Raw genomic sequence first — 12555 nt, 5'->3', positions numbered from 1 at the left:
AGTTGGAAATGGGGTGTTAAAAGGTGTCTCCATCCCACCACACATCCAACAGCCAGACAGTGTTTGTTTTATTCCCTTGATTTATTCCCTTGATTTATTCTCTTGATACACCTGGTTTATGACAAATAATTCTATTATAAACAGTATGTTAGATGTGGCCGTGGCTCCTCAGCCACTCTGCAGCCCTGCAGGGCCTCAGGGGGCCCAGGGCAGCGCTGAGTTCTGGTGGGATGCAGGACCTGGCAGCAGCCCCTGCCACAGCTTTGGGCAAGGCTGCACGCCCACCCGTGGCGGCAGGGAGGGAGGGGGCTGTGCCACTCAGGATGGCTTTTCCAGGAGGCTGCCTGGCATGCCAAGTGCACTCGGATGCTCTGACCACGGGCATGACCCCCTGAGCATCGCTAATGCCACGTGAAGTGAGGCGTGGGGGCTCAGTATTTAGGGAAACAAGGTGGAAGGGGTGGAGACAGGGCTGGAAGGGGCGTTCACAGAGAAGGGAGCGGCGCAGATGGAGCTGGGCTTTCTCTGCCCAGATTACTCGTTCTGTGCTGCAGATTTATTATTGAGTGGGCAGCTCCCGGCCTGACAGGAGCTCCCCAGGGTGAGCAGGGAATGCAAAGCCTCTGAAACCAGCAGTGGTTTTATTAAAAATATCAAAGCTTTCAAACATGCCAGCTACCCCCGACGCCCTGAGCACATCTCAGGTCCCACGATCCCCACAGCGCCGGGAAAGCCGGGCTGCCCCTTCCCGCTGCTCGCCCGCCCCGCTCCCACCCCGGCCGAGGGGCTCGGCTCGGAGCTGACCCGCAGAGTCCCGGCCGGGCTGTCACAGCCCCCGCTCGCTGATGTTCTCGTAGCTGGGCGGAGGCGTTGCCTGCGGCTCCGGGGGCTGCCCCGGCTCCAGCCGGGCCGGGCCGGGCCGGAACAGGGCGCTGTCGGAGGAGCTGCGCCGCCGGCCGCCCTGCCAGCTCTCGTCCTGCTCCAGGTAGCGGTACAGGGGCGGCGTGAGCTCCTCCTTGCTCCCCGGCGGCTGCACGTAGGCCGGGGCAGCGTGGGCTGGTCTGCAGCTCAGGGCTTCTTCGTAGGTGGGGATGGCGCTGGAGTCCCAGGGGCTGTGGGGGAGAGGAGGGAACCCAGCAGTGCACACCATCAACATCCCAGCACCCAGCTGGAGCATCCCAGCATATCTGGAACATCCCAGCTTCCAATTGGAGCATCCCAGCACCCAGATGGAACATCCCAGCACTCAACTGGAACATCCCAGCACCCAAATGGAACATCCAGCTTCCAATTGGAGCGTCCCAGAACCCAGCTGGAGCATCCCAGCATCCAGCTGGAGCATCCCAGTGCCCCATTAACTGGAGCATCCCAGCATCCCATCAACCCCATTGTGTGGAACATCCCCGAGCATGATTAACTCGTGTACTGGGCAGAGCACACGGGCGGGTTTTGCTGAAGTGTCACATGTCATGTGTCATGGGGTGACCCTGTCAGCTGCTTCCTGGCATCCACGAGGTTTTCAAGAGGATCCCATGGGCAGGAGAGCATCCTCACCATGCCTAACCCCGAACTCACCCCCTGAAGAACAGAGGCTGCTGACAGCTGAGGGAGCAGCTTGGCACAAGGACCGGGACAACCACCAGGCAGCCCAGGTTGTTATTATGATATTTTTTGAAAAATTCCTTCACCGGGATTTTTTCTCCTGGGAAGCTGAGAAGCCTCAGAGGAACAGAAAAACAATATTATCTGATTTCTTTCTCTTGTTTTGCTGCTTTAGAACGTGGCAGGTGCATGTTTGATTAGTTCCATGTGAATTGTTTTTACTTAATAACCAATCATGGTCCAGCTATGTTGGACTCTCTAGTCTGTCACAAGATTTTATAATTCATTCTTTTCAAGCCTTCTGATGTATCCTTTTCTCTATAGTTTAGTATAGTTTTAGTATATAATTTCTTATAATACATCATAATATAATATAATATAATATAATATAATATAATACAATATAATATAATATAATATAATATAATATAATTAATATAACATATCAGCCTTCTAAGAATATGGAGTCAGATTCATCCCTTCCCTCGTCCTGGGACCCTCACAACCATAACACCAGGTCACTGTGGTCACACCCTGCTCCCATGGCAGCCAGAGCCCTCCCTGCACTGGCCAAGCCTGGTGCCACTTCCAGCAGAGTTTTCCTGAGCAAACACAGCTTGTGTACAGGGAAAACCTCTGACAACCTTTGCCCTGCACATGGCCCTGCTTGCACCAGGTGCAGCCCCAAAGCTGGGGATGCTGTGAAAGCAGCTCATCACTGCAGGTGAAAGCCAGCCCAGTGTGCTGGGGGGGGGCAGCAGGCATGGGAGGGCACAGCTGGTCCACAGGAAAAGCCATGTGCTCCACAGGGATCCTCCATCCTGGCCTTGGCAGATCCCTGTCCCAGACAGACCACCCCGGGCTTCTCTGCCAGGGGTTTTGCCAAACAGCCTCAGCTTGCACAGCAATGCTGCCTTGGAAATGTGGAGAAGAAGGGGATTTATCCCAGCACAGGATGCTTTGCTGGGGCTGGAGGAGCTGCTGCAGCACCAGCACTGCCGGGGTGCTGCATCCCATCCAGCAAGGGAGCTGGGAGCTCAGGGAAAGGGACATTCCCCACAGGGGCACAGCAAAGTCCCTCCCTGGGACAGGGAACCTCCCCCAGATACCCAGAGCTGCTCACAAGCTCACAGATACCAGATGGGCACTGAAACCCCTGGAGAACCAGGAACGTGCCTCCCACTCCAACTGTGTTTTTATGGTTTAATGTTCTCAGGAGTTTCTCTTAGTGCTGCTTTTCCCCAGAGCCCCATTTATGCTGGAGCCACGATCTTTGCTGTGACCCCATAAAGCAGCACTGGGAAGGGCTGGCTGGTCCTGCTTCCACAGCAGTCTCCAGCAAATAAAAACCCTTTTTATAAAAAAACCTTTTAAATTAAGAAGTGGGAGCAAATCTCAGGCTCACACTGGAAGATCCAGGGAACCTGAAAAGCAGCAATGGTGTTCAGGGCAGGGCAAGGAGTCTTTCCATACCCTGAAATGGGCTTTATAAAGGACCTTCTGCCTACATTTCTATCTTGATGCCATCCCAAGGATTATTTTCATTATTTTTTTTTCCATTTAACTTCCTTGTAAGAAAGACTTTGCTTCCATTAAAGATGTTACAAACACCCTCATCCTGACAGAGCACTGCAGAGCTGCCAGACAAGGACTGGAGCTCTGAGGGACCCCTCCCCACCCCCACATCCAAACCTTCTGCCAGAAAACCAATGTATTCTTCTGCTTGGTGGCCCTGCTAAAGAGATGTGTCCCTTGGCATGTGATGGCCCTGCAGGGCACGGAGAGCTGGATGAAGGGCAAGGAAAGCAGGATGAAAGGCAAGGAGAGCTGGATGCAGGGCAGGGAGAGCTGGATGCAGGGCATGGAGAGCTGGATGCAGGGCAAGGAGAACTGGATGCAGGACAAGGAGAGATGGATGCAGGGCAAGGAGAGCTGGATGCAGGGCAAGGAGAGATGGATGCAGGGCAAGGAGGGCTGGATGCAGGACAAGGAGAGCTGGATGCAGGGCAAGGAGGCCTGGATGCAGGGCAAGGAGAGATGGATGCAGGGCAAGGAGAGCTGGATGCAGGGCAAGGAGGCCTGGATGCAGGGCAAGGAGGGCTGGATGCAGGACAAGGAGAGCTGGATGCAGGGCAAGGAGAGATGGATGCAGGGCAAGGAGAGCTGGATGCAGGGCAAGGAGGCCTGGATGTAGGGCAAGGAAAGCTGGATGCAGGGCAAGGAAAGCTGGATGCAGGGCACAGAGGGCGTGGGCAGGGAGGGCACTGCAGGGCTTGGGCTGACATTAGTGAGCAGCAGCAACTGCTCGGGGGGCAGGAGGAGAGCACAGAGCAGTGCTGCTGCCTCTGTGGGCTCCCCAGCCAGCAAGGCTGGCAGCAGGTTTAGGCTCAGACCCATCCTCCACCTCTGCCCACCCAGGAGCTGGCAGGGACGGGGCTCCCACCTGCAGTTCCACTTCTCCGGAGGCTCGGCCGTGAAGTACTGCAGGTCCCGGGGGAAATGGTACTGGTAGCGCCGGGACACCACCCTGGCGTTGGCCTTCACGGACCACAGGAGGCCGAAGATGAGCAGGATGCCGCCGATGCCGCAGCAGAAGAAGCTGACGGAGCGGAGCAGGGCGCTGGAGGAGGAGGAGGAGGAGGAGGAGCTGGGCACGGCCTCGGCCTCCCGGGGAGGCAGGAGGCGAGCCCCGCTGCCGGAGCCCACCTCGCCATCGCTCCACCAGGCGAAGCACAGCGTCCCCGTCACCAGCAGCACGGCCCCCGTGATGGTCAGGCCGTAGCGGAAAGACGCGGCTGCCATCCTTCAGGAGGAGGGTTTAGGAGGGGACAAGAGTGAGGCAAGGCATGAGAGAGCCTGTAAGACAAGAAAGGTGCCAGGTTTGAGTGGGAAAAGCTCAAAGTGGAAGACCTGCTGGAGGACAAAATGACTGGGTGAGTGTCGGAACCCAGGACATCCCTCTGGGTGCCCTGGATGGCTCAAGATCCTGGCAGGGGCTCGGAGGCGCTGGCAGGAAGCCAAAGACACTTGGGATTTCAATCTTAACCCATGGAGCAAATTACCAACTTTATATGAAGAATTGCAAGTCACAAAAGTTTAAGTAGCATCATAGTAGTTGTCACAGGGTGAGAGGGGGAACTTTGAAGAATTTTACTATGGGGGTCTAGGGGACAAGGTGGAGGGATTTGGGCATTGTCCTGTCCTTCTTCCTTCTTCTTCCTGGCCTCCATCTTCTTGGTGATGGTGGCACTCTGGGATTGGTGTAAAGTAAAAAGTCACTGTCTAACATAGGTGATAGGTATTGGAACATAACTGTAAATATCGAATACGTAGTTTATAGTATAAAAGACAATGCCAGTCCCATGGGAGGGCAGTGTGCCTCAGACTGACCTGCAGAACAGACCTCAGCAGGCCAGACAGAAAATGTTTTAGATAAGAAATAATAAACAACCTTGAGAACGACAGCCAAATACTTCTGACTCCTTCTTCGACAGCCGGGTTGGGGAAAAGAGACTTTTAACACATCTCGGGGTCATCTTGACCAGAGGAGATCCCGAGAGGTGAGGAGGTCTGCGGGGCTTGCAGCCCCTTTAGCCATTATTATTGTTATCCATCAGAAGGGGCATCTCCACCATCTCAGATGGGAAGTCCCTGGGAAGAGCAAAGTCAGCACCAGGTTGGACCCATAAACTTCCCAAGAGCCTCGTAAAAACATCCCAATTTTCAAGGAACAGCACAAAGGCAGGATGGACACCCCAGCTCCGGGCGCTTTCAGAGCTCTTCTCTTTGGGTTTTATTCCAGACTTCCTCCCAGACTTGGGGGAATGCCAGCTGGGTTTCCTGGGCTTTCAAAGCATGGCTTATGGAAGAGGTCAGAGAGGGGAACATAAATTTAAGATGTCATCGCTTCCAAATTATCAATGTGCCTGTTTTCTCCTCCAGAACTGATGACATTGGAAAAATCTGCTCAATCTTCATCCACATGAAGTTTGGCACACAAAACTTTGCTTGCCTGGGTCAGCTCCAGTGCAAACTTTCTCAAGTTCCTGTCAAGATTGACCCTGCAGGTGTTATCACCTTATCAACCTTCACCCTCCCTGTCAGGGTGGTTTGGGGTTGGTTTGACAACCAAACAGGTGAGGAAGAGCCACACGCTCCTGCTGGGTGGCCCTTCTCAGCTAAATGTCACATGCAGAGAGTTTCCCTGGTGCTGGAAAACTTGGGGAGGGGGAACTGCTTTCTGATCTCAGTCCCCATTGCTTTCTCCAGCAAACAGCAAGCATCTGCTCCCTGAGCTTGTGCATCCCCAGCTCCCAACTAACCAGGGAGACAGAGAGGTCTCCCCACGCCCCCTCTGGCCCTGCTCACTGCCCATCAAGAAGATGCAGGTTCAGCTCCCACTTCTCAATGGACAAAAAGCTTTGGACCATGTGGGAATTAAGCACCAACACCCCCAAAGAGATTCAGTCCTGGGTGACTGCACTGTGCAGGTTTGTCATGGTGGCAGTGCCAGCAGAGAGCCTGCACGTGAGGGATGTCCAGGACAGAGGAGGAGCTCAGGCAGAGGTTGGTGGACAGATGGATGACACTCAGCTGTCACCTGTGACTTCATCACTGTGCCTGTGTGTCAGTAACAGGACCATAATGTGGTGGCTTTGGTCTCCATTCCTCCAGGCAGGGCTCATCTCCTACAGAGGGGTCTTAAATTGCATCCTGAGATCAGAAAGTGCAGAGCCAGAGCCAGGCAGGGAGCAGAAGTCCAGATGGACTTGGTGTCATCAAGGTCAGGTGGAATTATGTTATTTCAAGGTGTTAGTTATCAGATGGGCCCACTGAATGGAAAGCCAAATTACCTTGTAGTGAAAGAAACACTACCTGATCTAATCAACGTTTAATGAAGGAATCTGATGAGAAGTGAGATTTAGGAAAGCTGCAGGAGTGGGAGCCCCAACAGCCCACTCCAGCTTTTGTCCCAGGGTCACAAGTCCAAAATGCCACCTGGGCTGGCTGTGGCCAGTGGTTCCCAGCTGTGGCCACCCGCTGGGAAGGCAGTCCTGTTCCTGGTCTGAGAAAAGGCAGAGCTCCCCTCTGCAATGGGGGCATGTTTGGATGCTCCCTCCTGAATGGCAGGGGCTGGGCTGAGCTGAGATGGGGAAGAGACTGTTGGAGATGGTGTTCGATGCTGTCAGGGATCAGCATCCCCAAACCATCACTGAACACGAGCAGGACACAGCAGAAGAGCTGGACTCGGGTTGCCTTGCAGCAGGAGATGCTCAGGAGAGCACAAGGACCCCAGTGACTTGTGAATGCAGCTCCTTTGGACAGCAATGCATTTTCATGTAGAAATTTCAGCATATTGTTTAGAGGAAAAAAAAAACCCATCACCCAAAAAAACCCCTACAGCAAAACTCTCAATCCAACTGCATGGAAATGCCAGGTCACTCCAAACTGAGACGCTGGACTGAACCTGCACTAAGAGTTGAAATGTTCACCTCCTGCAACAAACACTCTCCTCATCCTGGGGTCAGACTGGTGAGGTCTGGGAGATGCTCTGAATTCCCCGGTGAGATTTAGGAGATGCTGTGATTCCCCTGCCTGGGCACGGGGAATTTTGCAGCCTCCAGCGCTGAGCACATCTGGGAGAGCTGGCAGCGAGGGGGAGGCGGAGGGAAGGTGGAGAAGCCTCCGATGGAGGAGCCTCTGGGAGTGATGGATTGACAGCTCCAGAGAATAAACTCTTCTCCCCTGACGAGCCCAGCGCAGCGCAGGGAGCTCCCGCAGCGCCCGTGCGGGGGCAGCTCCGCCGCGCTGGTGACACTGCCACGGCTGGGTGACATTGCCACCGCACCGTCCCCTTGCCGAGGCCCCTCTCGGGCTGCCACAGCCCTCCCGAGCCTCTCTGAAAGACCCGCGGTGTTTTCTCAGCACAGCAAGCGCTGGAAGAAGAGTCTGAAGCAGCAGGGAGCGAGGTGCGAGGCTGGGGCAGGACCCGAGGCTCCCGCAGCCTCTCCCGGCTCCGCTCAGCATCCGCACAGCAGCTCTCCCTCCCCACGAGCATTCCCAGCACAAGTTTTCACGGAGCCACAGCAACTGCCGGCTCTCAAACAGCCCTCTCCACTCTCCGAGCCCGCCCTGACATTTTGTTCTGCCCTGTCTCCTCCTCTGCCCTGCTCTGGAATAGTTTTCCGGGGAGTAGATTTGCACGTTTCATGTACAAACAGATAATGTTGATAGTTTACATAGTTCCAGCGAGCCGCTGAGAACAGCAGCCCCCATATAAAGTTATGCAGATGGTGATTCATAGGGTCTACTAAGCATTACTCAGAAAAACGCTCTTTTCAAGCAACACGAGAAAAGAGTTTTGAACCTCTCCCACCGCCATCAAGCAGAAATCCACCTCCAGGCACTTACAGACCGTCCTTCCGTGCGGGCCGGACACCTTTAATCACAGGAGAAGAACGCCGGGCAGGGATGCACCAAACACAGCGTGAGCGCGTCTTTAGGGAGATCCCTTCCTGCCTCTGTCCAAATCTGCTGTTTTGTTGTGACAATCACCAGCGAGGGTTTGCTCCCCATTCAAAGCAAAGTAACAGCGATGCCTCGGAAAAGCTTCCAAGAACTGCGGCGCGCTCATCCTCCCGAGGCAGGCGCGGGCAGAGGAGAGCCCGTGTGTCCCCTCAGAGCCTGTGTGTCCCCTCAGAGCCCGTGTGTCCCCTCAGACCCCGTGTGTCCCCTCAGAGCCCGTGTGTCCCCTCAGAGCCCGGGTGTCCCCTCAGCCGGGCTTCGGGGCCGTGCCTGAGCCCCGCGTCCCCTCTCCGCCGGTGGCGTCCCCTCGGCACCCGCGGGGTCTGTCCCCGGCACAGCCCCGTCCCGCCCGGCACAGCGCCCAGCCGGGGGTTCCCGTGTCCCTCCCCGTGTCCCCCCGTGTCCCCGCCGCGTACTCACCGCCGCCGGCAGCCCCGCTCCGCCGAGCCCGGCCCGCGGGGCGGGCGGGNGGCGGGGGGCGGCTCGGGGCGGGCAGGGACCGGAGCTCCCTCCCGGCACGGCACGGCACGGCACGGCACGGCACGGCTCCCCGCAGCCCGCTGCCGGTCCGTCCCGTCGGGATTTGGGCATGCAGAGCCCGGGCGGGTCCCCTGCGGCTGGGACAGCCCTGCGCTGGGGACATCGCCGCTGTCCTGTGTGTGGGACAGCCTCGGCAGGGTCTCAGCCTTGCTTTGTGAGCACTTTAGTTCTGCTCACCTCTGCGTCAAAAGCTAATGTTGTCCCTTTTCCTCGTTTATGGAATTAAAACGGTTTGGAAGGACCTTTTAAAGTCCGTGTAGTCCAACCTCCCCGCAACCAAAATCTCCACTTTGATCAGGCTGCTCAGAGCCCCATCCCACCTGGCCTTCAGTGTTTCTGGGAATGGGGCATTCACCACCTCTCCGTGCCAGTGTTTCATCAACTTCACTGTAAAAAAATTTTTTTTCTTTATAGCTAATCTAAGTCAACCATTTTTTTAGTTTAAAACCATTACCCTGCAGCACTCAGGACACCTGGATGTTAAACAAGCTGAGGGTGCTGTGATCTGAATCTCAGGATGGTCTGGTATGACAGCATCTGGATTCAGGCACAATTCCTCACCACGGAGCTGGAGGGAGATTTGATCAGGAGCTGCTGTGCCGTGCTGTGGCTGTGCATCTCACACATCCACAGATGCGCCACAGATGCTGCCCTTGGGCTACAGCTGAGCATCACTGACAGGTATCCATTTCTCTGGGTACCCTGGGCTGCTGTTCCTGCTCTGCTTGGAGCTCCCCATCTCACCAGCTCACAACCAGCTCAAGCCTCACCCGCACGTGCTGCAGGGACTGATGCAAAGCCCCGCTGTGGAATTCACATCTGCTTCCTACATGATTGGAAGTCACTCAGCCCAGCTGAGAACCTGTGGGTGTACAGCTCCATTTACCTGCAGCTACTGTGGAGTTTTACAAATGCAAACTGAGGCACACAGAGGGCTGGCTCACACAGGAGTGGCCCTGCAGCAGCTTGGGTCTCCATCCAAGAGAAGCATGGGGCAGAAGTCCCCAAGGCCAGCACCCAGTGATGTGGGGGCACTGTGAATCAGCAGCCACCCTGTTGAAGGACAATAAGACAACTTTTTCTGCTCCTTACCTGCTCAGATATTGTATTTAACTGAAATTTGATTGTCAAACAGCATCTGAAGCACTTCAAGGTGGTGTCAGTGCATGGCTCCATGCTATTCCCAGCACAGGGCTGCAGAGGGAGATGGCTTTGTGCCAGCACATTGGTTTTTCATCCCCATAACCATCCACAACCTTCTGCCTTGCCCAGAGATCTGGTCTGCAGGCGGCCACGAACCCATGACAAATATTCCACCACAAGGTAGAGGCTGGAAGTGCTGAGTGCTGCCAGCACCTCTGTCTGCTTAGCAGCACCTTGGCCAAAATGTGTTTTCCCTCTCTGAGAACTTTCCTGCAGGTGGACAAGGTGCTGAAACACAGGGCAGAGGGAAAAAGCTTCTCCAGAATAAAGACAGAATATCTGTGCAAAATATGTGAAACATCCCATCTACAGTGAAACTGAAGTGGAGAAAACAAGGAGATATAAAAGACAGTTACAGCCCCTGCAAGAACAAGAACAAAGGAGGAACGGGGAAGGAGATTGTTTCAGTAATTGCCTCCCCCAGGTAAGGATGCTGAGCCTGAGCAACGCTGCTGGCACAAAAAAAAAAATCTGCTTTTTGATTCATTGTTCACCTAATTTTGCTGCTGCAGCAAATCACATGTAAAATAGTGCATTTCACTGTATAATCAAGATAAACAAGCCAGCTTTTTCATTAGGGGTGTGTGTGCAGATGCATGCACTCTCTGCCCTCTCACGACAGGATGGGTGACACCAAGAGCACCAAGTCAAGAATGAATTTGGATGCACCAAGTCCAGAGCACAGGCTCCCTGCCACAATCCTTATTTGTGGCACCTGGGCCAGGCCACAGGTGTCTACAGTGATTTGGCACACAGGACACTCATCCCATGCCCAGCTGCCCCCAGCAAGCACCTCTGGTCACAGCCCCTGTGACAGAGTCACTAAAGATCCACTGATGTGGCTTCAGGGGTGACATCTCTGCAGGCACAAGGTGCCCACGTTGTCCAGATCCGTGGAGAAGCCATTCCCAAGGCTGGCACACCTCGTGTTTCCCTGCACACTGGGTGCAGCCTGCCAGGCTGATAAGGGGCTGCAGCACACAGCCATGAAGATGTGCAGATGGGAGAGAGTTCCTGCATCCAGCACGTGGAAAGCAAAGGAGAAACCTCCTGCTGTTTATCTTTGCCTTAATTTGCATCTTCTTAAAATGCCTGATTAGTCGTGCTAGTTGATATACTGGCTCAGGCACTCCTACTTAATCCAGTCAGCAAACCCAGGTTTGGAAATATTTGTCCTACGTCTTCACACGAGGCAACATTCCCCGGTGTCCTTTGGGGTTGAACCTGCAGCTGGACCTGGATCTCTCAGTGGAGGTCCTGCTGCGTGGGCAGCTGGAGGGTTTGGGAGCCCTCCTTTGTGGTCTCCATCAGGAAATGCCAAGCATTTGGATGTGAAAGGGGATCAGCCCTCTGACCTCAGAGTTGTGGATGGTTTTTTGGCTAGTTCACCTAGAAGTACTCCTGCAGATCTGCTGTGGTTTTGACCCAAGACTTTATTGAATGCCAAAGTCCTTTTTGTACCATAATTTGTACTTTGTAAGATATCTTAATATTTAGTTCCAATGGCTTTACTGAGTTTTAATTATAATAGGAGAAGAAGATGTGCATAAAATTGTTTAATATCAGTTTCTGTTGTGGTTCCTCCACTAGCTTTGTCTGTCATCTAGCAAGCCACTGGACCCAAGACCTTTGAGTGTTTTAAAGCTTAAATGTTTCCTTACTCAACTGTAATGATGTCCCAGCCAGCAGCCTCTAAATCTGCATCACACTGAGGAGCACAACTGTGGTGGAAAGTTTTGGAAAGGGACTGGGAAAGTACAGACAGCATCGTCCACAGAGGGCTTTTTGGACAAGCAATGTTCTCAAATTCCTTCAGCTCCTTGTCTGGGACTTGTGTCAGTAGAGGAGCACCTGGCTGAGGTGCCAACTCCTCTTGGGGCTGTTGTGTAGAGAAATGGGTGTGACAAAGCTTTGGGTTTCCTGTAAGGGAAATTTCTGTGTTGCAGATGAGGACAGAAGGAGCATCCCAGGAGCTTTCTAACAAAATCTGCAAAGGATTTGAAATTTGCCCAACAAGAGGTGGGGGAAGAAAATAGTTAAATCCTGATGCCTCATCTCAGCCTTTACTCAGACAAAACTTTTCCTGAGCTCCTGGAGATTTTTGCCTCGGGGAAGCCCCGTGTCTGAGCTTCTTTCCTTCTCCATGAAGAGGCACCAGGGTTGTGTTACACGTGGGTAACCCACCATGCAGCGTGCTTTACATGCCACAGCTGCTGCAGCTCTGCTGGAGTGTGAGCTGCAGCGAGGAAACATTGATTTCCAGCCCTGTGGGCTCCTCAGTCAAGCTTGATGTCAGTCACATCCATCTCACCTGAGCAGAGAGGGCTGTGGGAGACAGGCCCTGGCTGCCAAAGCACAGCAGCAGCTTGATTTACTCCTCACATTGGATATCTGAGCTTGAAGCTCCGTGTGTATCCTTGATTCCAAATGCTGATGTTCAAAGAAGCAGCAAGGACTTTGATTAAACACAAAACTGGCTAAATTTGCTTCCCAGTGAGCTCAGCATGAGATGTGAGATGAACCACAGCTATGCTGACATCTCCAGGACCTGGTGCTTCTCCATGCCTCTGCTGCATCACAGAGCTCTCCAGGGAGCAGGGAATGGGTTGGGCTTTGTTTATTTTTCAGCACAAAAATGCAAAAGAGAAGCTCAAAACAGCATTAATTACAAATTTTAGAGGAAAA

General features: G+C 53.8%; 1 protein-coding gene across 1 annotated transcript; it reads right to left on the bottom strand.

Annotated features, from left to right (window-relative positions):
- Nucleotides 1-826: 826 nt before the first annotated feature.
- On the bottom strand, nucleotides 827-4404 carry TMEM61 (transmembrane protein 61). The gene is made up of 2 exons (XM_041483500.1): nucleotides 4046-4404; nucleotides 827-1112 (listed from the first exon to the last, which is right to left on the bottom strand). The coding sequence occupies exons 1-2, from the start codon at nucleotides 4402-4404 to the stop codon at nucleotides 827-829; spliced, it is 645 nt and encodes a 214-aa protein (XP_041339434.1).
- Nucleotides 4405-12555: the final 8151 nt, after the last annotated feature.

Source organism: Pyrgilauda ruficollis, unplaced genomic scaffold (genome assembly GCF_017590135.1).
Source record: "Pyrgilauda ruficollis isolate IOZ18807 unplaced genomic scaffold, ASM1759013v1 scaffold6, whole genome shotgun sequence".
NCBI lineage: Eukaryota > Metazoa > Chordata > Aves > Passeriformes > Passeridae > Pyrgilauda > Pyrgilauda ruficollis.
The sequence above is the reverse complement of the archived record's forward strand: the minus strand, read 5'-3'. Positions and strand labels throughout refer to the sequence as shown.

Bases quoted from the DNA above. Each gene is read 5' to 3' on its own strand.
- TMEM61 (XM_041483500.1), bottom strand. From the start codon at position 4,404: ATGGCAGCCGCGTCTTTCCGCTACGGCCTGACCATCACGGGGGCCGTG. The intron at 1,113-4,045 runs GTGGGAGCCCCG...TCTCCCCCACAG, and splicing joins CCGGAGAAGTGGAACTGCAG to CCCCTGGGACTCCAGCGCCA.